Source organism: Cucurbita maxima, unplaced genomic scaffold (assembly GCF_002738345.1).
Source record: "Cucurbita maxima cultivar Rimu unplaced genomic scaffold, Cmax_1.0 Cma_Scf00007, whole genome shotgun sequence".
In the NCBI taxonomy this organism is placed as follows: domain Eukaryota; kingdom Viridiplantae; phylum Streptophyta; class Magnoliopsida; order Cucurbitales; family Cucurbitaceae; genus Cucurbita; species Cucurbita maxima.
This window is the reverse complement of record NW_019272023.1, coordinates 4,287,573-4,310,858: the sequence shown is the minus strand read 5'-3', so window position 1 is coordinate 4,310,858 and position 23,286 is coordinate 4,287,573. Positions and strand designations below refer to the sequence as shown.

Below are 23,286 nucleotides of genomic sequence, written 5' to 3'. Positions count from 1 at the left end.
GCTTAAGTCACGTTGCCGAGATTTCTGAAGTTCTAAAGGGGTAGCATAAGTCCTTTCCTGTGAAGGGGTGAGCGGTTCTCGAGGAACGAAGCAGCTTGGCTTATAGTTGTAGAGGGTTTTTTTCTTCAATGTTTGGGTCTTTCATTCGGGCCTTCTTGAAGATGGGCACCCTGGCACAAGAATCAAATGTTTTGGGGCTGGAAGATAATCTTTCTCTTAGTTCTGGATGGTCCTAGCATTCTCCTACATCCCTTGTGACGTGGTCATGTTACTTACTCTTCGCTTCTAAGAATGAAGATTATTCCCACAAACCAATATGAATCCTTCCAGCATGCTTTGTTCATACTCACATGCATTCTATGAGGCATTCACCTACATCCTCTGTGACATGGTCACGAGAGTGAAGTCTATCCCCATAAACCAACACGGGTTCTTCCAACGTGCTTTGTCCTCACTCACATGCATTCTAGAAAAATTTAACATAGAATTGCTCCATGCTTAATCATGGAGTTCTTATAATTGAGCCATCGAAAAGGAAAGTGCACCTAGTTGATATAAGTAGTAACTTCCATTTTCTTTAAGTCTTTTTTAATCATCCTAACAACTCAAGCTCACCGCTAACATATATTATCCATTTTGGCCCGTTACATATCATCATCAGATTCACAGTTTCAAAACGCGTTTACTAGGTTCTGATACCATTTGTAACAGCCCAAGTCTACCGTTAGTAGATATTGTCCACTTTAGCCCGTTAAATATCGTCGTTAACCTCACGATTTTAAAACGCATCTACTAGGTAGACAGACACTGGTCGGAGTAGGGCTAGACCATCTTCCTAGTAGACACGTTTTCAAACAAGATCTTCGTTTGTGAACCAATTCTATATTATAAACTTCATTTTAATAATTTGTACATAACTTAACTTATAAAAATATATATCATCGACTAAAAGATATATGTTTGAAAACTTAAAACTTCATACATTCTCGAATTAACAAAAACAAAAAAACAAACTTAAAACTTAATACATATATGTTACTCCAAAATAGTGTATGCTCATTTGAGATTAAGCTCCACAAATCTTAAATGCTATGTATTATGTTTCCATTATGGTTCAAATTTGCTTAACCAAAGTAGTAGCTTCATTGCTTCATCATTTCCCTCTTGCAATTTGAGAGCTGCTTTTTTTAGAATCTCTCTTTGGAAATCATATTGAAAAAAGAAAGAACAAAGATGAAAAGTTACATCACCACCACTTAATTTTTGCTATAATTGCCTATAAAAAGGCCCCTCCTTTGATCATGAACGACCAGATTTGAAGCTCGAAAAAATGGCTCAAATTGCTAAGGTCTCACAGAAGGTCACAAGTTCTATGAATTCCTTAAGAACAAAATGGACTTTGTCTTTCAAATGTTCTTTGAAGTTTATAAGAGCTGGAAGGTTTTGGAAGGAAATGATTTGGCTCATGACAGTCTCATCCACTTAAAATATAACGTTGGTGAGTATTCGATTTTGTATTGATTTCCAAACTCTTAAGCTCGATAAGTTAATCAGTTAAACTATGTTTAAATTTAGATGGCTCGTCAGAGGCGAAGGAGAGGCTAGCTAGATGCGAACAAATCGATTAACTTTTGAGTGCCTTGAGAGATCTATTCAGAGATTATGAAGTTTTCAAATTGAAAATTCAAGCTCTTTGCCATGGTAGCAATGGGAGATCAACTGATTGGTCCATAGAATATGTGAAGGCCAATGAAGATGTGGCTCCACCACATAACTATCTCATAATTGCAGCTAAAATTAGCAAAGGCATTGATGATTACCTTTGCAAAAACTGAACTAGAATCCACCCATCTTGGCTTGCCTATTGAAATATGATCTAAATAAGCTATCATCCCCTAATTATGTTTGTGTTTTTGTCATGTGTATCTTGAAGGTTAATTGGAAGAAGTAATAATGATGATGTTGCCTTACTCTACATCTTTTTTCGTAGAAAATTAGGGTTATAATTTATGAGAAGATAAATGTATAATCTACTCAGAGATTCCGTTCGATATTCCGTCGTTTAACGAATAGCTATAGCCAAGTATATCACTTGTCGTTCAAGTGCAGGTGGAATAGCTCATTGTGGAGGGTGCAGAACGTGGCACAGGCACCAAATCAACCCTTTATTAATTAGGTTGCTTGTTTGTCACGTAAGTCATTTTTGGCTTGTCTTCTTCTCAATACGCACTTGATAGTTGCTCGACCGTAGATCTAACTTCTCAATGTCTCGAGAGTTTCATAGAATGGAAAGGAACTTTGCAGTACTTTTGGAATAAAGTATATGAGAAACTTACCATACTTGAGGATCTAGAGATGGAGAGTTTGGTGTCAGTTTAAAAGGGATTTGACCTGACTCATAAGAGCTGCGTCAACATTACCAAAAGTTGGCATAGTTTTTTGAGATGGACAAATTATCCAATTTTAGCCATATGATTATGTTAACTAGTAAACTATGCTAAGTGCCAAACGAGGTAGAGACAGTGACCGTGCCAAACGAGGCACGTGTTAGCTACAAACTAGGACACACGTTGGGTATCATAAGCTACCGGTCAAAGTGGGTGAGCATTCAAGAGCTACGTGGTCACAGAAGAAGTCAGTCCGAAGGGTCAATCTTTCTTTGTATTTCGAGTCATGACAAAAGATATGTATAGAACGAGTGATAAAATTGTTTAATAGTTGTATCAATGATCAATGTGAACATGGCTTCCACGTTAATAATTGTAACCTATCTTAGTTTTCTAAGTTCTATGCAACTAGTTCAACTGATTTATCCCTATTACATTTATGCTTTAAATTCTCTATACATTTTCGTAAGAGATTTTTCGTTTAAATAAAAATAGTATATATCTAGTACCAGCCTTTGCCAATGCATGTCCAATTTGGAAATTTGGGACGATCATTCAATTAATTTTCGAATACAACATGTTCATAACGGTGTGGTAGTAATGGTTCCACTCTTCAAACCCCACGTTTTGTTATTGATAGTCATTATCCTAACCTAACTTTTTTCCCTACTAAGATTTTGGTTTCCCTTGGATCTTCTTGATAGCTTTGTTTTACAGGCTGCCCTCCACAGAATGGAAATGAGTATCATTGTGAATTGGAAGATACCCAACTTTTTGTATTTAATGCTAAAAGAGCATCAGCTTTGCCAAGCTTGTTTATATAAAGAATAGGAAACTAAAGATGAACAAAGTTGGAGGTCCAAAATGGACTTCCAATATATCAAATCAAAAAGATTCTGTTCAATGTAAAACACACGTCCTTTCAATGGATTGGATAGTCGTGTTCATCAAAACTAGCAAAACTGAAATATTTCAAAATTCGAATAGAGTGGAATGAAATGCACCACCTCAGGTTTAGGATTTATATCAAAATTTGAAATCTAGATTTGGCCTTTGTGTGCCCAACATTTCTCTGCATCTCATGCGACATGGTCACGTTACTTACTTTTAGCTTCTAAGAGTGAAGATTATACCAACAGACTAATAGAGGTTCTTTTAACTTGTTTTGCCTTCACTTATAAACATGTTATAAAATTGCTATGAATTAAACCAGCTTACCTTTTGTTATGGAGGTTATTTTAGAGGTGGGTTCGGGAAATCTCCGTTCAAGTCATTTCTCACCTCAACCCCTTTGAAGAGGGCAAGAAAAGGTCACAATGGAATTGTGAGTGAGACCGCTAAGGTGCTCATCCATTAAGGTTCTTCAAACAGCTTTACCTCTCTCGTTCTACCATCTCACATGAAGTGAGAGACCTCCCTTTTACCGTGGATGTCAACTCTCAACTTTTCAACTTAAGCAACGTGGGACAATTTTCCTTTACATTTTTTCAACTTAAGCAACGAGAGACCTCCCTTTAATTTTACCGTGGATTATGGGCCCCCAAGGGGAATAGATTGTGAGATCTTACATCAGTTGGAGAAAAGAACAAATCATCTCTTTGCTTGTAAGAACATCTTCCTAGTAGACACGTTTTAAAAACTGTGAGGCTAACAGTGATACGTAACAAGTCAAATCGAACAATATTTGCTAACGATGAGCTTGGACTGTTACAATACAAGTAGCTTCTTCATTCATTTTATTCTATAACATAATATCTCGAGTTATCATGTTCGATAATGATTCAGCTATTGATTACCATGTGAAACATAAATATACAGGTAGGTCAATAGAAGTAAAGTTGAGGCTTCTTGTGGATCATCCTAACAAAACGATAATTTACAAATGCCTTGAAGAAGATTTGTTCAAAAATTTGGAGATGTTTCGAGTGAAAATTGAAGTTAGTGATGTTGGAAACAATGGGAATAGCTCAGTTAATTGGTGTTTGGAATTTGTGAAGGCAAATGAAAATGTGGGTAACCCAAATAACTATCTCCAATTTGGAGTTAAAGTATGCAAAGATGTGGATGCCCTCCTTTGCAACAATTGAACTACAAAGAATATGATACCAACTTGGCCTTGCTTCTTCTCAAGTTAATATCTTAAGTAAGATGCCTTTCCAATCTCTTAACCTTCATTGTTGTATGAACTTTGAAGGTTATTTTAATGGCGACATAATATCCCTTTTCAATAATTTTTTTGGTTTAACTATATTCTTTACATCTTACCCCACCACCTTATCTACTTCAGCTTCTTACGTATCGTCATAGTCTCACGATTTTAAAACGCATCAATTGGGAATAGAAGTTTTCACGTTCTTATGTGGGATCTCACAATCCACTCCCTTCATGGCTCATTGTCCTCGCTGGCATACTGCTCGGTGCCTAGTTCTGATACCATTTTTAATAGCCCAAGCTCACTGCTAATAGATATTATCAGTTTCAGCCCATTACGCATGGTTGTCAACCTCATGGTTTTAAAACGCGTGAGAGGTTTTCACACTCTTACAAAGAATGCTGCGATGTGGGATATAATTATATGTGATGTCAGAATTCAGATTCCGCACCTGTATACCCAACACATTTCGGTGCACCTGTGCTACATGGTCGCATTACTCACTTACTCACTTCTTGTTTTAAAGAGTGAAGATACGCCCATCTTAGGAAAATTCTCTAGAAGTCACCCAATTAGAATTGTTTCAACCAATCTGCTTAATTTTAGAGTTCTTAGGATTGAGCTGTCAAAAAAGGGGTACATCTCATTGATATAGATAGTAACTTTCAATTCTTTTTAAGACTCTTTTAGCCATTCTATTTTCATGATTGCTCTCATTCAAATATAGTTTATGTTTATTCTGATACCTTTTAACTGAGTATAATATTTTAAATATATTTATATAGAAGTCAAGTTAATAAAATATATATTAAAATTAAGTTAGGATAACCTAACCCAACCGTATTATGAGTTTAGATTAAATTAGTTGGTTTTTCAAGTGGTACGAGATTTAAATATCCTTAGTTGTCTTTTTCTTTAAATAAATAAATAGATAAATAATGAATTATTCGTAATAATAAAGACTAATTAAAAAATAAAAAAAAAAAACCAAAATTTAGTCCAAGGCATTGGACCTCAACGCGCTTTACCACGAACACACTCGACCAGATTTAATAATACCAAAAATAATTATTACATTAATTAATATTAAATATAGAAATATAAATATTTTGACTTTTTATTTAGCTTTAATTTTTAAAATTTATTGAATGAAACAGTTTTTTTCGAAAAAAAGTGAAATTTATTTAACTCACGCGGGAAAAGAGTCGTAATCAGATGCGTTCAGGACCACGGAAACTTGCCTTTTGGGAAAAGGCATCTTAATGGCCTACCCGGCCTGCCTTGCCGCTTTCTAATCTGTGGACATTGTGTTTCCGGTCCCACCCACCAATGCTACGTGGCCAGCTTTTAATGGTTGGACGTCACCGGCGAATCTAGTCGATTGGTGGAAAATAATTCTTCTAGAAAATATATTACAAAACAAGAACAAATTATGACAATAAATAATGTATGAAATTACGGTTAAATCCCTATTCCATCATTTTTACCTACTCAAATTCTTAGGTGGTTTCGATTCATTTATACATCTCTCATTTACTTAAGTATCACATGTTCACTAACTATTGTCTTGGTTCGGGGTTCGTCCCCAAACCATATCTTCTGGGAGAGGTACCTTTCTCAACATTTACGTGTCGAATTTGAGATTCAAACATTTGATCTTTTAATTGAAGATAAAATATATTAATCAATTGAACTACATTTAAGTTGAACACAAATTAATTAGGCTTATAGATGCTATAGATTAGGCAGTTACAATATCCTCACACAAAATAATAAAAAAATAATTTAAACATTCCTAAGAATATTTTTTAGGTTTTTTTAATTTATAATAAAAAATAATAATAATAACAATACCACTTTGAACCAAAATTTCAACCACATTTAAACATTCCTAAAAGATATAATAATAATATTACAAAAATACCACTAAAGTTTAATAATAAAAATGTAAAGTTTATTTTAATATAGATAATTCAAATACTTTTTTTTTTATTTTTTTTGTTAAATAAAGCGAAAAAAAAGGGTAGTAAATACGGTAACATTCGTACACTTGCACACTCCCGATCACCGCCAGCAATAACGCGTGAAAACCGCGTGAAAGGGTTCGGCGGTCTCTATATATACGTCAATAGCAAACTAACCAATAAAGAAATGGAAAAATTAAGAATATAACGAAGTTTTTTTTTACTCTCTCTCGCAATTCAAATTTCAAATCTCATTGATCTCTCGTTAAGCTTCACGCCCATGGCGAAGAAGTCGGTTTCCAATCCAGGAGCCTTGGGCTCCATGGACGAGGTCATGAAGATCTTCAAGAAGTTCGACAAGAACGGCGACGGCAAGATTTCTGTTAGCGAGCTTGGCGCCGCCCTCGGTGAACTCGGCGGCAAAATCTCCTCGGACGAGACTCGCCGCATTATGTTAGAGATCGATACGGATGGCGACGGATTCATCGACCTTGACGAGTTTGCCGCGTTTCATCGGGAAGCCTATCCAGACGGCGGAGGTAACAAAGATCTACAGGATGCTTTCGATCTGTACGATATGGACAAGAACGGCCTAATCTCGGCCAAGGAGTTGCACTTTGTTCTCAAGCGCCTCGGTGAAAAATGTAGCCTCAAAGATTGTTGCCGGATGATCAGTTCCGTCGATGTCGACGGCGATGGCCATGTAAATTTCGAGGAGTTCAAGAAGATGATGTCGCGCTCTTAGTTTTCTCCGTCGCTAGAAAGGTAGTTTCAGAATTGAATCAAATTAGGCGTAGAGTTCTTCAACAAAATCAGGTACTATCAGTCTATTTGTTAGTGTACAGTTTGCGATTCTGTTTCTCTGAGGATTAACTATCCATCCTTTTGTCGTTTGTAACCGATTAGGTATCAAAACATCTCTAGAATGAATTTCTCCTCTCTGATTTTAGATCTTAACCGGTAATCCTCTTGTTCTATAAGAAAACAAACAAATTATCAGTTCATATCTCTCACTAATTGATTGTTCTGTTCTCTTCCTGATACGGATGAATTCGAAATTCATACAGTTAATTTTGTGCCCTGAATTTGTGGAATTGGAATATTTGTTCTAGTTATTCAAGCAATTAAAGTCCCCTTGTGGCCTTAATTTTACAAAATAGTCCTGAACTTTTAGATCATTCTTCAATTTGGTCTTAAATTTATAATTAAAAATTAATTTTATCATTAACTTGTTGAAAATTCTCAATTAAATATTTGAACTGATAAAGTTATTTCCTCCCTAAATTACTATCTTATTAGCATATTTGAATCGTGACATGCCACTTCTTCAAATATATTACTAAAACACTAATATAATGAATCTCAAAATAAGTATAAAAACGATTTTGTATCTCATTAACCAATTTGGCCACTCATCAATTTATTTATGCGTCCACCAATTCTGTATTAACCTTTCTTTTTATGATAGGATAAAGATTAGAGATATTCCAATTTCTAGTATCAAAATTCTTCATTTATTTTTTGAGAAAATTTTATCATCTTTTTACATTTTTTTTTTATATATTAATTTCAAAGGGTATTTTAACATATCAAAAAAATGTAAAATATCTTAATATTTTTAATAATATTTTATGAAAAAAATATAATATAATTTCTTTAGAAATTCGAATCTCAATATTAGAATGACACATGTATAGATAATATAAAAAAACTGAAAAACTAAATTATCTTATTTAGAAAGAAAGAAGTCTAGAGATAAATTTAATTTAGTAATCCCACGTGGAAGAATAAATCAAAGCATGGTTTAGAATAGAACAATGAAAAAATAAAATATCTATGAAATTTTGACTACAATAAAAAAAATTTAAAAAAACGTTACAAAAAAAAAATTAACAAACAAGTATTTTCACTATTTTAAACCATTTTTACTAAAAAATAATCTTATTATTTAATATTAGGACTAATATTTTGTTGATAATTATTCTATTTAATCAATTAGTTTATAATATAATAAAATATTATTTACCTATCATGTCAATCAAATCTATAAAATTAAGAAAAAAATTATAAAATATTAACACAGTGAATAAAATTTCATAATCTTAAGTCAAAATATTCCCGAGATAATTTTATAAAATTATATAAAATATTTCTAAACATTGAGATAAATTCTATTGTGCAAGTTTTAAAAAGTTTAATTATTTTTTTAACTTTGAAAATTTTTATTTTACTTGATTCTTATATATTATTTAAACGTGAATATATTTTTATTCTGAGTATTTTTTTTTTTTAAACAATTTTTAAAGTGTAAAGGCAAAATTCATAATTATTTTTACATAATTTAATCGGATGATTTTGTGTTAAAGGATTTTAAGCTAATTGAAATTTATCTAAAATTTTACGAATATTTTATATAATTTAATCAAATAATCATTTCAGAATTTTGATCTAGGGTTTTAATTTTTTTTATCAACATATTGATATTTAGTGATAATTTTATATATTCAACGATCAAGACTAGTAAACCCATCAGTCCACATAGTTGTCCATGTACTAGTAGAAGATTCAGCAGCTACAGCGGTCCCTGCTTCCTTGGGTGGAATTCTCGGGTGTGGAGTTGCTCAGAATGTTGCCAAAATACCAGTATCTTTGGTTTCAAGAATTCAATCGTTAAAATATATAATCTCCACACCTACCCTACTCGCTCCTTTGTTTTCATTTTATCAATTTCCACTAATATTTCTTTATTTTCAATCATTTTAACACAAATTTATAATAATTTAATTATTAAACTATAATAACATGACAGAAAAATATTGTTGTTTACAATATCTAATACATTTATTTATTATTATTATTATTATTAATGAAACTACTTCGTCAATTTAAACAATTAAGCCCAGTTGCCAACCGAGCTGTCCCTTTCAGCCCAGTTATCAAATGAGCCCATTACATCAAACCCAATTTTCAAGTTGGCCCATCTCATTAAGCCCAGCTGCCACTCTTTGGGCCCATTAAAAGCCCACTTGGCATATGCTTCTTAATGGATTCTATCACTACACTTATATGCTTTCGATGAAGAGGTCAAATGTTCGATGGTTGAAAAGTGGCAACCGAGAAGAAAACAAATGGCTCATGAATCGACTAGTTGTGAGCAGACTTATGGAGCTAATTTTGTCCTTTTAGACTTAAAGATTGTCACTCTCAGACAATGAAGTCACTTGCGTCGCTTTGCAAAAGCACTCACTTCCACTATAGGCTTGAAATACTGTCTCAACTTGACTCGAGACCAAGAGAAGATTTCTAATTTAAATATTAATTTAAAAATATGTTGATTTGAAAATGTGTGTAGGTGAATGGATGAGAGAGACGAAGCTTTCATATCATAAATCGTTGACTTGACCAACTTTACCTTATCTCCTTTGTCTTTGCACGACCGTGGTTGAGACAATGAAATATTTGGTAGTCTTATTGAATAATTTGTAACGCCATATGCTTAGAATTTAGATCAGAATTCAAAATCCAAATTTTGTACCTAATGGCTTCGACATTCCCTTACGACATAGTCACATTACTTACTTCTCGCTTCTAAGAGTGAAGACTATCTCCACCAACCAATAAGAGTTATTCCAACATATTTTGTCTTCACTCACATGCATCCTAGAAAAATTCTCTAAAGTAGAGTTCTTATGATCGTGCCACCGAAAAGGAACGTACACCTTCTTCTTTCAATTTTTAAAGTCTTTCTCCTTTACTCGAGTGACACATGCTCATAAATTTTCGTCTTGGTTCATCCTCGAACCACGTTTTTTTTACTAGGGTGTTACATGCATACCAGTTTTACCTTGATTCGTTCTCGAACTACATTTCCTTTTACTCGAATGTCTATTTCTATATGACTCGAGAGAATTTAGACGTGTAGACAAATGTGGGAATTGAATGATCGAGGGAGATGGGACCTTGATCCATGACAATGGAATGTGGATGGTTGAATTATTGGTGGGAACATAAATTAATGCATCAACAACAAGTAAAAAACAAAATTGGAAAATTATTCCATAAAGAGCCCATATATATAATTAATACTAATCTTCAAGCTAAATTCAAAATGATCCAATGGTAAATTTTATATTTTTTACTTAACATATTAATTATATTTTAATTTATAAAGAAGAAAAAAATTATATTTTTTTTATTTCTTCTATTAGAACAAAACTTAGAACATGTCACCCACTAATTCAACTAACATAAGAAAAATTATATTTATTTATTTATTTAATAAAAATATAATATATTACTCGAAATTTTATATTAAAGATTGGGACACGTAGGCAGAAGGAAATATTTTTTTAATTTATTATTATTTTTTAATAATTTGAATAAGTCAATTGGTTATTGCATTATTGTGATAATGTTTATATATTTATAGGCATTATTCCATGGACAAAGTTTGAGAGAATCGCCTTATTTTCCTATTTTGAATTTATTATTATTATTCTTTAACCAATTTTATTAAACAAACAAAATAAAATTTAAATAAAGACGGGAATTTCTCTCTGCTAATAGTAAGTAGAGATATTCATTTAACCTATAAGGATAGATTCGTGCCGAGTCGAGGAAGAATCTTCTCTTAATCGAGGAATGAGTAAGGAAATAGGGAGAGATTTCTCCCAATGTAAAACAATTTATTATATTTTTTCTTATAAAATATTGAAAACAAAATTTTTAAAAAATGAATCCCATGAAAATAAATAAAAAATTTTAGAGAATGAAGACAAGAACAGTGAAATTTCTCTGTCTGGGTGGATATCTCTAATTATAGAAACTCCAAATTTTTTATAGGAAGCATATGAGTGAAAACAAAATATGTTAAAAGAACTCATGTCGGTTTGTAGGGAGCTTCTCGACCCTTCAATTAGTTCAAGTCAAGTAAGAAAACATGAATGCTGAAGTCATGAAGTGTCAAATCCAAATCCCAGATCATAATTTGAATTTCGAGCGTAACAAATTTACCGAAGGATAGAAATGGTAGAAATTATTGTGGATGGATATATTAAGAGGCCACAAGTAGTTTAATTTATACCCCTAGAGCCAGGAATATCAATCCATTGCAATTGCAGCTCAACTTCACCAGACTCCACATTTCTTAGCCTTAGAAACATTCTTTGACTAACTTGACCATTTCCCCAAACTATGCAACTCTCTTCAGACAAGCAATTCTCCCTACTTGGTTGAACCTTCCTTATGATGGTTCCATTTGGTAGGTTGTTCAATCTCATCTTCACCGCCTCCATGAACGGTTGAACGTCGAACTCCGCGTCCCCCATCCTGTCATCGAACGAGAACTTGTCCTTGTCGTATACAATCTACATAAAACATGAATCGAAACAACAACATTACGAAACTCTTTAATTTCATTGAATCCAAAGGGTTTCATGTTCAATTATTATTTACCAAGTAGACGGGAAGATTTGGATCTTGGATTGATAGAGTTAGATCTTCGTTCCACTCTGGGTTGATATTTTGTTTCACTACTCGGGTCTTCAACTTCTGTATGTACCATGAAACACGATCGATTCAGTTCAAAAAAAAGTCAACAGAGATAAAATTGATGGGTTAGAGTAAATTTAAAACACGAAATTCAAAACCCAAAAACAAAATCATCAGACAATTCTAAAGTCAAAAGCTTCAAGACAAAAAAAAAAACCATAACTCGAGCCGGAGCTCGAGCTCGAGGAGGAGGAAGAAGAAGAAACCTGTTTGCCCATCTTGAAAACGACATATGGATCACTGCTAACAACGTCTCTTACAGCAAGATTGACACCTCTAAAGACATGGATTCTGAGCAGACCCATTAAATTCTCCATTTCCAGAGACCTTTGATGAAGATGATGATGATGAAGAAGAAGGGTTTCAACCTTTGCTGTGGGCTATGGATTTCTTTCTCTACACACTAATTAATGGCAATTTGAATTTGGTGGAGCCTCTTGGCCTCACATTCCACCTAATTTATATATCTTCAATTATCATTATTTTCTTTTGGAAAAAATAAAATATAGCGGGTGAAATTACCTTTTTAGACATTTCATTTTTTAATTAAATATAAAATATTTTAATCCATTGAGACAATTCTACTATTAAATAATTTTTTTTTTATAAAATAATTATAAAAATTTGAATACTTTTATATTGGTCAACCTCATGAATGATTTGACGTGAAATGAGTTAATTTTATTTTTAAAATAAAGTTTATTAATATAAATATAAATATTATATATGGTAGAGACCAACTGTGACAAACATTTACTTACGTTATATATTATTAAAAAAAAACAGCCTTATTTTACCAAATGAAGGGAGATTTGGTCGGTCAAAAACAATGAAATTAATGACTATCACGCGCCTTATTGAACCCTTTCAAAAAGGTAATTTTCACTAGGCGGCGGCGGCGGAGGCGGCGGCGGCTGAGTTTTACAACCTTTTCAAAAAGAAATACTCATTTTAAACCTAATTATTTATTAGAGAATTTTTAAAATAAAAAAATTGAAGATAAATTATACTTTTAGTCCTTGAAATTTGTTAAATATTTAATATAAGCCCCGTTTTTAATTGGTTTAAAAGTTTTAAATCCTTGTTTTGAACTGAAAAATAGCGTAATGAATTGGATGAGGAATGAACGATTGAACTGCTATTAGTTGATTAAGAGCTCTACTTCTCTTACAGCGTTCATACTCTAATTATGGAGGGTACTGAACAGTGATTTCTTATTCATATAGGGTGGGTTGATTTTATTTTTTAATTCAATTAAATTTTTTTAAATAATATATTGAAAATTAAAATATGGTTTGGGAGTTAAATTTATAGCCTAACCTTATTTTTAGTGAAAATTTTCATAATTGTATTTTTAAAAAAAATACATTAAAAAAATAAAGTCAACAAAGTAAATTCCTTTTGGACCTATCAATTGCAACTTGGGCAAATGGGATTTTACGAGAAAATGAAACGCGCCACGCTGGCGGAATTGACCTGGTAGTCAAGGGTACGCAATCGCGTCCACGTGGCTGCTGGCGTCACTTCTTTGACTTTCACCTCCAAGTTCGCACGTAACAAAAAAAAGACGTTTTTTCTCTTAAACAAAATAATGATAGGTTTATTTTTTAGTTAAGTTTTTCTCATTTTCATTATAAAAAATCTATTTTAATCATTGATTTTTTTTTTTTTTTTAATGAAAAAAATATATTATTTTAATTCTTGACATTGATAATAGTAAATAAACTCGAACCATAAAATAAAATAAGAACCATTAAACCCGACTTTGTGCAAAGATCGTTTAACATACAGTTGAAAATATAAAATAAGAACCATAAAACATTCTTATCTTTGTCAAGTTTAATTACCATAGTTTAATTAAAAATGTCTATAATAACAAGTCAACCGATTGATGGTTTGATTAGTATGAAATTTAAGCTTATTTCTAATCCCGACATAATCGGTTAGGTCACTTGTAGAGAAGAATCTAACGGGATCGTAATTTTTGTCAACTTACAAACACTAATTTTTTTTTATTATTATATATGGAATTATGATAAATTAAATAATGGATTATTATTATTAATTTTTCTAGGCCAAATCTAATTTATAGGTTAATTGAAGATTTTGGTAAGGGTGGTGACATTGTCAATGCTACTTTGTCCACCTAGGTGTTGGGGGACATTTTTGTGCAAAACTATAAATTATAAATTAATATTTACTGCTACAAATTTTATATTTATTTTATTTTAGTCTATAGTATATTCTAAATATTTACTTAATAATAATTTACTTTTTTAATTCTTGAAATTTATGCAACACGTCACTTTAGTCTCTAAATTAACGGTCTCGTATAAATAGAAAATTAATTGTATAACAATTGAAAAATGTAAATACGAGACTAAAAAAACATAAAAATGCTATAAATTATCTAAAATATATCTCGTAGGACCCGCTTAACTCGGTAATCACATTTGACAAGGTTCTAAACCCATCTCGAGACAAGGATAGGAAGAGACCCGCCACATAGATCAAGTCTTAGGTTCGACCATAATTATGATCGTATATATTCGTATTTCATTGAGTAGTGGGATGGTCTATTGATACTATGTATTTTTAATATTATAACTTTTTTTATTAAAAAAAACCGAGTATGGGCAAGAAGATCCTAAGGGACAGATGGTGCTTGCTACGAAGACCATCTTAAAAGATTAAGACAAATGTTTTTTTTTTTACATTAGTTTTGTGACACCCAAGTAAATGAGAGGTATATGAACGAACCGTGACTACATTCGAACGAGAGTGGTCATGAGGATATGGTGACTAGGAAATGCTTAGTTACTATCTATGCCAACAAGTTGGACCTTTTTTTTCAATGGCTCAATCATAGAAATTTCATGTTTAAGCGTGTTTTACTTAGATTAATTTTATGTTAACTAATCTGTTAAGAATTTTTCTGATATGTATGTGAGTGAAAACAAAGCATGTTAGAAGAATTCGTGCAGGTATGTGGGGATTATGTGAGTTAGAATAACTTGTGTAAGTTCGTGGGGATAGTCTTCACTCTTAAGAAGTGAGGATTAGGTAACCTGACCATGTCGTAGAGGAATGTCGAAGCCATCAGGTGCCAAATACAAATTCTATATCCTAGGTATGGGTCGTTACAAGCTTTCCATTCCTACCTCCCTCCCGGAAAGCTAATATCATTCGAAAAATTGTCAAATTTAATTAAATAAAATGAAAGGGAAATCTTGAAAATGATAGCGGGGAAGTTTAAGCTAATCCATTTCAAGACGAAAAAGAGATGGTTACCTTTGAGTTATATTTGACAAAAGAGGTTCATATATGGTCCAGGCATAAATGCTTCTTCATTTCGATCTCTTACTTTATTTTCCGTTTTGACGTGCATGTTACAAGTTCAAAGAGAAAATGACCGAGTGGGAACTTTTGAGATTCTAAGGAAAAAAACAAACAAAACTAAATGATTGAACGAGCTAAAACGCTTAAGATAAAATTTTTACGTAAAGACCAATTATGATTGAATTATTTCACGATCTTCACAACAATTATTGCATCCATCAAGATTTCTTTTATCCTTACCTTAGAAACATAAACCCTAAAAAATATTCAGTAAATGACTCACTATTAGAGTCGAGAAACACAAACACGTATAATTTAATTGAGGCCTAAAATTTTAACCGTTCTCGAACTAGCTTTCTTTTCTTTAAAAGGGTTGGAAGTACACCACCTTCGTTCTCTTTAGACTCGATTATATGTATGCATCCGTTCGGGATTAGATTAGGTCGATGCTTTGAAAAATGTTTAAAACAGCTTTCGACTCTTAAAATGGTGACGTGTAGTAACTAAGTGGCTGGATTAGGCTGACATGTCAGTTTTGTAAATTAGTAATAGTGATAATATTTTAATTAAAAAGTTTTTTTAATATTAAAAATTTATTGGGCTTGGGCTTCTATAGGATTTGGGCTAAATTACCTTTTTCAAATTTGGGCTTATTTGGTGTAGCCCAATCTTTTTTTAAGTGGATTTGGGTTTATTTTGAGTTTTGTTTAGAACTTTGGGCTTAATTCAAACTATTACGTGGCACAATTTAATTGGTCTTGTACGATGACTCAACCATGAGATAATAATTAGTACAAAAATGATTTTTCTTTTTTAATTTGAAAGAATTATGTTGTTATATATATATATATATTTATTTATTTATTTTCATTTTTATATTTAACATTTTATTTATTAAAATTTAAGATCTATATTTAACAAAATTACACGCTCGGAGGGCAGTTCTTGCTCTTCTCTATCTTTAATTTCTCTAGTCCACCAATCGATTCAATTTTTGTCGCCGCGAGGTAATCTTCATCAATTGGAATTCCATATCCTGTTTCTTAATCTTTGGAACTGACGGTACCGATCATGGATGACGGAGAAGCAATTTGGGAAGACATCGAGCGCTCGGAGAGGTATCATACCTGTTTTCCTGAATTTTCTTCTTTTGTATATCAAGAACGTGGTTGTGTATCAGTTTGATTGATTCCTTATGTTAGGAGTAGGAAGCATGAGCTGACCTTCGTTAATGCGCTTTGCAGCTATCTTGTGTGCTCCATGTATGAGGAAGCGTTAGGGCTAGCTTCCTCCGTTTTAAAGCGTATTTCTCAAGAGAAAAATGGCTGTGAAAATGATTTGTTGGAAGCAGCTGGTATGGTTTTAGTTCAATCTTTGAAGGAACTTGGAAGGTAATGTTTATTACAACTACTTTCGTTGATTTTATTTAGATGTATATTGAACCCTATGCCAGATATGCTTGTTCTGCAATACCAAATGAACATTGAGTTTTAAAGGGCTGCGTATTGAGTCAAACCCTACAGTGATAGTTATGAACTATAATGTTTGTTGTGATAGTAATTTTGACTGATACATTGTTAATTTTATTAGTCAATTTGGTAAGATATACTCTGCAGAATGTCGTTTCTTAATATTTGGTGTTAATATGGAAAGAAAGTTCCATATTGTTTATTGTATATTAAACCAGTTAATTCAGTTCGCTCGTGTACTTGCAGGACATCACACATGGTGGACGAGCTCAAAGTATCATTTGCCTCCGTTGCAGGCATCCCTGTTAATGTTCTTTTAACTGGGTAATCTCATCTACTGTTAAACATATGTCACTGGTCTTTTACTATTGTTTTTATTTTGACAAAGAACTTAACTTCTATTGATGCAAAAAATACAAGAGCAGCCCATAAAAAAAAAAACTCACAAAACGTAAGTTCCATTGAAGGAAGGAACTCCCGTCAAGAACAATAAGACGACCTAATGTAAAATTACAAAATGAGATTTTATAACTGCTGCCTAGAGAGGAACATAGAGAACCTAGTGGACCGAATATATAATGTCGCTAGTCTTGTAATACATTTGATTGTCCTGTCCATTGATTGATCATGCGAGCATGTATTCAACTATCATAATGGGAAAGCAAAAAGATCTTGTTTGGTTCTACTTAATTGCAATGTCTGTAAATTGATGAAATAATCTCAATATAGCTAAGGCATAATGTGTTGGCCCAATGGTTGGCCAAGGTGTGAACTCAGATACCTTTGTGGCTATAGATCATAACTTGGTGGCATTCTATCTACAAATTAATACTACGACCTTCCTGATGTTAAGCGTGGGTGAGTCATATTGCTATGAGCATGTTTTAATTGTTAATTTTACCATGGTCAATTTCTTAGGGCGTGTCTTCAGATCTCGGAAGGTCTTTCTGATATGCGATGTTTTCTAGAAGAGTTCCTTAGCAAGTGGAGTTTATTGAATGAAGAAATATATGTTCTTGCTGGCTCAAGAAATATTGATGACAGAGAACATTATGATGATCATGCTCAGTTGACTGTCGATGAATATCTTCAAGTTGTTGAAGTTTATCTCCGGACGCTCATGGAGATAGGTTTGAAGGACGTGGATCTTGCTGTTTCGTGGGTTGAGAAAGCTGCTTTACCTGAGGAAAAGCGTCAGGTAAATAGTTTTTTTTTTTCTTGATTTAAGATGAATTGAATATGAAATATGACTGAGCCATGTTCTTGTGCTTATTCTTCTTCTATATTGTTCTAACTCTTTTCCCTTTCCGAGGGTGTCCAGCGTGGTATTGGATCTTTTTTTTTTTCTGTTTTGATCTCCTGCTTATACAACTTCATAATGCCTCTACTATTTTCTCAATGTTCATCAGTTCACTACATTTTTCATCTTTGTTTATGCATCTCCAAGAATTTCGACAAGAAATTTAGACGGATGAAGTATTCAATCCTATTATTACCATCTTTCTCAGTACTCTGTTGCATCAATGTTCATCACAGGGATCTGAAAAGAAAAAAAAAAAAAAAAAAAAAAAAAAACTTTGGAGAAAAGTTTATGATTTGGAGAAATGAAGTTTGTAAATTTCTGTATATGCGGCTTAATTTTATTTGCACCTAAACCTAGTATTGCCCTAACACCCTCACTGTCTTCCTTTAGTCTTGAATTTAAAGTTTTTTCTCCCTCAAAGTAGAGGAGCATCTCCCTCACATTCACTTTCTGTTACCTTCAATTTCCATTTCCTTATTTGTTTTTCCTTCAACTCTATGGCTAGGTACTTTTGAGGAGGCTAGACTACCAGCAGTCTCTTAAAGCTGCCAGCTTGTCTCAATCGTCCCCATCTTCTTTGCATAAAGATGACCATAAAGCACATTTATCTTCTTCGGAAGATCCTCAAGAATCAAGAACTTCAAAAACAGCCTTAGATCCTGGATATCATCAAGATGGAGGGAGTGCTAACAGAGAAACGGTTCTAAAGCTACATAAGCTTACAAAACCATGGTTTTGGCCGTTCCGTACAATCACTTTGAAGTTTGGAAGTACTCGGTTGGTCATATCCACCAGAAAGGTTGTGCTTAGCTGTTTGTTTGTGCTAATTTATTATCTACTGCGAAGGAAACTAACCACTTTGAAGAGGTATGTTTATTGTCAAATGAAGAGCATATTACTGATCATGTGCTTGCAGTTCTATATCATAGTGCTCAATGCGAACATTGAGAAGCACTTGCAATTTAGAGGTTCAACTTAATAGATGAAGGATATTTTAGCTTAAGAAGTCTTTTTTTGTGGGTCAAAGTTCTGATAAATGTCTGTTTTTAGGGATATAGTACTTCGTAATCTGTTTTTTTTTTTTAAATGAATTGTAGATTTGCATCTAACCGGGTAGACAAATTTGAAATATGTTGTTTCTTGAGCTGAAGTGCTTTGCCTTCACTAGTTTTTGGTATTTTTAGAATTTTCAAAGTATTATCTAATCTTATTTTGATTTTTTTTTTTTTTTTTTTTTTTTTTTTTTTTTTTTTTTTTTTTTTTTTTTTTTTTTTTTTTTTTTTTTTATAAAAAATTTGAACAGGGATTTCAAGGGGTAAAAGCGTTTTTCGACGTGAATTAGAATCTACTGGTTGTAAACATTCAAGGATCATTTTAGACTAACTTTCTAAGTGCTTAAAAGCATTTTCTAATCATTTTAAAATATTCTTTTAAGCATTTAGAAAGTGATTCTAAATATAGTTATCGTTTCTGGGCAATATTTTATTGATAATTATGTTGAATGTGTTGTTGTTGTTGTAATCCCAGGATGGCTCAGAAACAAGGTTTGTCCGTAAAGAAAGCAGTGGTAGACCTGTGGCAGCTTGCATTTTCATACCAAGTTAACCCTTTAGCTATTGCCCAACCTCTTTCTGGGGTACCTCGTGGAGCCTCATGATTCTCTTAAAACCATATTTGTATTCTGCCATTTGATATAAAAGCAGCATTTACAACCATTTTTCTTCATTGGCTGCTTCAAAAATCCTGTATGTTTACGAGTTCGAGTTGGGGGTTCATTAGGAGCAATGTTGTGAGCTTCAAAAATCCCGTTGGGGATAATTAGGACCAATGTTGTGAGCTACTAGAATACTATGGGATCTCTTTAAGTCGTTCATTCTTTTAAATATATTAATGATACTTTAAGAAAGTGAGATATTTTCTATAATTTAGTAAATTTAACTTACTTTGGAACTAAAAGAAATTTAATTATTGCATTGATTATTAGTACTATAAGCAATTTGCACAAGATAAACACAACACGTCCTTCATTTTTTCTAAATAATCGAGATATTTGTTAAATTAGAACCGAAAAAAATTGATTTTTTAGAAGTTTGTTAGACAAGCCAGAATTAGGACATTTTCTTGGTATCTTTTTAGAGCATCAGGTCAATGTTCACATGACCTGTTCACATTTAATTTGAAAATGGAAATGTCATTATCAACAATAATATGATATAATATGATATTATCCACTTTAAGTAGATAAGATATTATCATAAACTTTCCTAAGTTTGTTTTTAATTTTCTCAAAAGATTTCATGCCAGTAGAGATTAAAATTAAAGATAGTATTTCTTATAAATCCATGATCAACCCTTAATTAGTAGACGTGAGACTCTTTTCCCAACCATCATCAACAAAGCTCAAACATGACAGCTATGTATAGGTTATTAATGAATTCAATGAGTGGTGATGAGGGTGTTCATAAATAGGTAAAGTTGGCGCTATCTGACTGATAGTCGATATGGGTCTCACTCATGTCTCTTGGAGATGATCACTTCACCGGGTTTAGTTTCTCAGCCCGATCTTCGTCTTATGGCATCCATTCATTTGAAGAACAGTATTAACTGTTATTGGAGGGCAAGTAGTAGGCACGTAAATCCGAATTTCCGGTCGTCCCATCTAGTCTTTTCTTTGTTTTTCTTTTGTTCTGGCTAATTTTGCATCTTCCCATTCTCATATTCTTCTAGTTTCTGAGTTTCAGGGGAATTAGCAATGGTGAGAAGGCTCATATCAGGAAAAAGCTCTTGAGAGAACCAGATTATAAGGTATGGGAGGTAAAATGGTAATACTAAAATATGGTAACACTAAAATATGTTCACAGGGAGGTAAAATGGCAACACTAAAATATGTTCTTCACCAGTTGAAGATATAGGCTGCAAACACTTCGGAACTAACTGCAAAACTTGGGTTACTCCTTATTTAGGCTTCTATAAGATGAAGGACCAATGTAGATATGGAGAGAAAGGGTCAGCCATAAGGGCCTTACAGAAACGGAGGCTAAGAGATGTCGTCATTGCTTTTTACGAGTCTCGTTTGCACGACACACACCGGGAATAACGGGTGTTTCAGCTAAAGCACTAAGCTTGGATATGATCTTGCGTGATAATAATCACTTTTGTGCAGCCTTCAATATACTAAATATCGACACTAAAGCTTGGACCACAGTGCCGATATTTTGCTCTTGTTTTGGCTTTTAAGTAACCTCAAAGGTCTAGAGTTGGTCTAATCCCCCTTTCCATTCTTTCACCGACAAAACCGACCTTTCAATTTGACTTCACAACACGACTTTGACTTTAGAACAATCAATCGAACAGGTAACACTAAGATAAGGGCCTGCTCATACTCCCTATTCAAATTGCTTGCTTAGAATCGAGAATGAAGTTTTCATTCTCTACCTGCTAAATCATGAATTAGTAACTCCATCCAATTTCCAAAAAAACTGATTCTTCCTATGTGACAACCATCAAACTCTACAATAAATATGTAAAAATCTTAATAGGTAGCTACCATCATTTGAACCATACATAACTTCAAGAGAATCATAGCATAGAGATGGCTCCTTCGATCAGTACATCTAAAATCTAACGGTGACTTTGTTCAATATGAAGCAAACAATTGCCAAATTTTAAAAACTAAGCAGTAACGAAGGAATGAGTGAAACAGAGAAAGAATTCTCAACCATGGAAAATGGAACAATGAACATAATCTAACTGATTGAAATCCAAAACGAAGCAAAACAATTACAAACACATATTTGAAATAAAATGATAACTAACCACATAGTTTTCACATAATACTGCAGAGATTCATTCGAAAATAAGACAATTACAGTCCAGAATTGGGCATCAAGTATAATTCTTATTAGGAGATCAAACATGCCAAGGTTAGGGAAACATATCTATAAATGATCATACCACTGATTTAACAGGAGCAGAGTCGTCGGTGATCTTGATGTAACCCATCTTCTTAATGTTCTCCTTGTTATCATCACTAAAGTCATCTTCCTCCTCAGAATCGTCATACACAGAAGAACGATTCCCAAATCGACCAGCGCACAATGAGTAGGCCAAATACATAGTAGCAGCAGTGAGAGCGCCACAGCCGACGCCGAAGAGCAGAGCAACAACAACGGTGAGAATATCCTTGGTGCGATCACGGAGAGAGGTGAAGTCATAAGGGAAGTGTTGATGAAGCGAGTGGGGCCTAGGACGAGGGAGATCGAGAAGGAGGATGTCGTCGGGAACGGAGAGGGAGGATGATTTGAACTCGGTGATGTCGACGATTAGGGCCATCTCGGAGAAGGGATGATGGCGGGAATCGAGGGTTCGGTGGCGAAGAAGGGAAAAGGAAACGAAGAGGGACTTGCAAGGGCGGGCATCGGAGGAGAGTGAGAGGGAAATAGTGAGGAGAAGGAGGAGAAAGAGGCGCGACGCCATGGAAAGAGGGAAGGGGAAAGCTTTGGAGGAATCAAGAAGACTGTGCCGTCCAAACTCAACTCTTCTTCTTCTCTTCGTCGCTTCCGTTTCACCAATGGACCAACACGCTTCAAATTTTCCTTTTCCACTGTATAATATATATATATTAAAGAAAATTACAATCAACTTTCCTTTAATAACCTTTTAATCCATAAATTTACTTGTTAATATAATAATTTAATACGGTCTCAAAAATATTTATAAATCTTTATGAAAATTGTTTTAAATTTTCAAAAAAGTTAAAAAACATTATTAAATTTTTCGAAGTTATATTAAAATTCTTGGAGATAATTTATGAGACGATAATAAACCATTTTTGTTCATATTATTAACCGTAATAAGATTTTTTTATTATTATTATTTATATAGAGCAAAGGATATTATTTTTTTTTTAAGTTTAAGGGTACGTTTGAAAAATTGTTAAATTTTTAGGGTATTATTATAACTTTTAAAAGTTTGTGGCATTTTATAATGAATCACAAAATTTATAAGTATTTTATTAATTTAACTAAAAATAAGCTATAGTCGTACTGAAACAATTAGTCCCACGGTCAATTGCTAACCCTGCCCATACCTAATCCTAAGTGTTTACCATAGGTAGATGGAG

The 23,286-nt window shown here is 33.1% G+C and overlaps 4 protein-coding genes and 1 long non-coding RNA gene across 5 annotated transcripts; 3 read left to right on the top strand and 2 right to left on the bottom strand.

The window, feature by feature from the left end:
- The first annotated feature begins 1,307 nt into the window (after positions 1 to 1,307).
- LOC111482110 lies at positions 1,308 to 1,885 on the top strand. Its single transcript, XR_002718139.1, has 2 exons — positions 1,308 to 1,498; positions 1,576 to 1,885. It is a non-coding gene; the product is annotated as an uncharacterized LOC111482110 (long non-coding RNA).
- Positions 1,886 to 6,699: 4,814 nt separating this feature from the next.
- LOC111482109 (calcium-binding protein CML24-like) lies at positions 6,700 to 7,588 on the top strand. Its single transcript, XM_023127770.1, has one exon. The coding sequence runs from the start codon at positions 6,784 to 6,786 to the stop codon at positions 7,246 to 7,248; it is 465 nt and encodes a 154-aa protein (XP_022983538.1). The 5' UTR covers positions 6,700 to 6,783; the 3' UTR covers positions 7,249 to 7,588.
- Positions 7,589 to 11,460: 3,872 nt separating this feature from the next.
- LOC111482108 (protein C2-DOMAIN ABA-RELATED 1-like) lies at positions 11,461 to 12,474 on the bottom strand. The gene is made up of 4 exons (XM_023127769.1): positions 12,456 to 12,474; positions 12,260 to 12,421; positions 11,958 to 12,053; positions 11,461 to 11,869 (listed from the first exon to the last, which is right to left on the bottom strand). Exons 2-4 carry the CDS (start codon positions 12,368 to 12,370, stop codon positions 11,576 to 11,578), a joined length of 501 nt encoding a protein of 166 aa, XP_022983537.1. The 5' UTR covers positions 12,371 to 12,421; positions 12,456 to 12,474; the 3' UTR covers positions 11,461 to 11,575.
- A 3,828-nt stretch (positions 12,475 to 16,302) lies between these two features.
- LOC111482197 (protein APEM9) lies at positions 16,303 to 20,032 on the top strand. Its single transcript, XM_023127878.1, has 6 exons — positions 16,303 to 16,510; positions 16,637 to 16,783; positions 17,108 to 17,185; positions 17,780 to 18,059; positions 18,670 to 19,031; positions 19,692 to 20,032. The coding sequence occupies exons 1-6, from the start codon at positions 16,464 to 16,466 to the stop codon at positions 19,819 to 19,821; spliced, it is 1,044 nt and encodes a 347-aa protein (XP_022983646.1). The 5' UTR covers positions 16,303 to 16,463; the 3' UTR covers positions 19,822 to 20,032.
- A 1,886-nt stretch (positions 20,033 to 21,918) lies between these two features.
- Positions 21,919 to 22,760, bottom strand: LOC111482129. The gene has a single exon (XM_023127794.1). It carries the CDS (start codon positions 22,638 to 22,640, stop codon positions 22,113 to 22,115), a length of 528 nt encoding a protein of 175 aa, XP_022983562.1. The 5' UTR covers positions 22,641 to 22,760; the 3' UTR covers positions 21,919 to 22,112.
- Between the last annotated feature and the right edge of the window lie 526 nt (positions 22,761 to 23,286).

What these genes read in the sequence shown, in the direction of transcription:
- LOC111482129 (XM_023127794.1), bottom strand. Translation starts at nt 22,640, where the DNA reads ATGGCGTCGCGCCTCTTTCTCCTCCTTCTCCTCACTATTTCCCTCTCA.
- LOC111482197 (XM_023127878.1), top strand. Translation starts at nt 16,464, where the DNA reads ATGGATGACGGAGAAGCAATTTGGGAAGACATCGAGCGCTCGGAGAG. An exon ending in TCTTTGAAGGAACTTGGAAG is followed by an intron (nt 16,784 to 17,107) that starts GTAATGTTTATT and finishes GTGTACTTGCAG; the next exon opens with GACATCACACATGGTGGACG. An exon ending in AAACTAACCACTTTGAAGAG is followed by an intron (nt 19,032 to 19,691) that starts GTATGTTTATTG and finishes TTGTAATCCCAG; the next exon opens with GATGGCTCAGAAACAAGGTT.
- LOC111482109 (XM_023127770.1), top strand. Translation starts at nt 6,784, where the DNA reads ATGGCGAAGAAGTCGGTTTCCAATCCAGGAGCCTTGGGCTCCATGGAC.
- LOC111482108 (XM_023127769.1), bottom strand. Translation starts at nt 12,370, where the DNA reads ATGGAGAATTTAATGGGTCTGCTCAGAATCCATGTCTTTAGAGGTGTC. An exon ending in TTTTCAAGATGGGCAAACAG is followed by an intron (nt 12,054 to 12,259) that starts GTTTCTTCTTCT and finishes TGGTACATACAG; the next exon opens with AAGTTGAAGACCCGAGTAGT. An exon ending in CAAATCTTCCCGTCTACTTG is followed by an intron (nt 11,870 to 11,957) that starts GTAAATAATAAT and finishes TGTTTTATGTAG; the next exon opens with ATTGTATACGACAAGGACAA.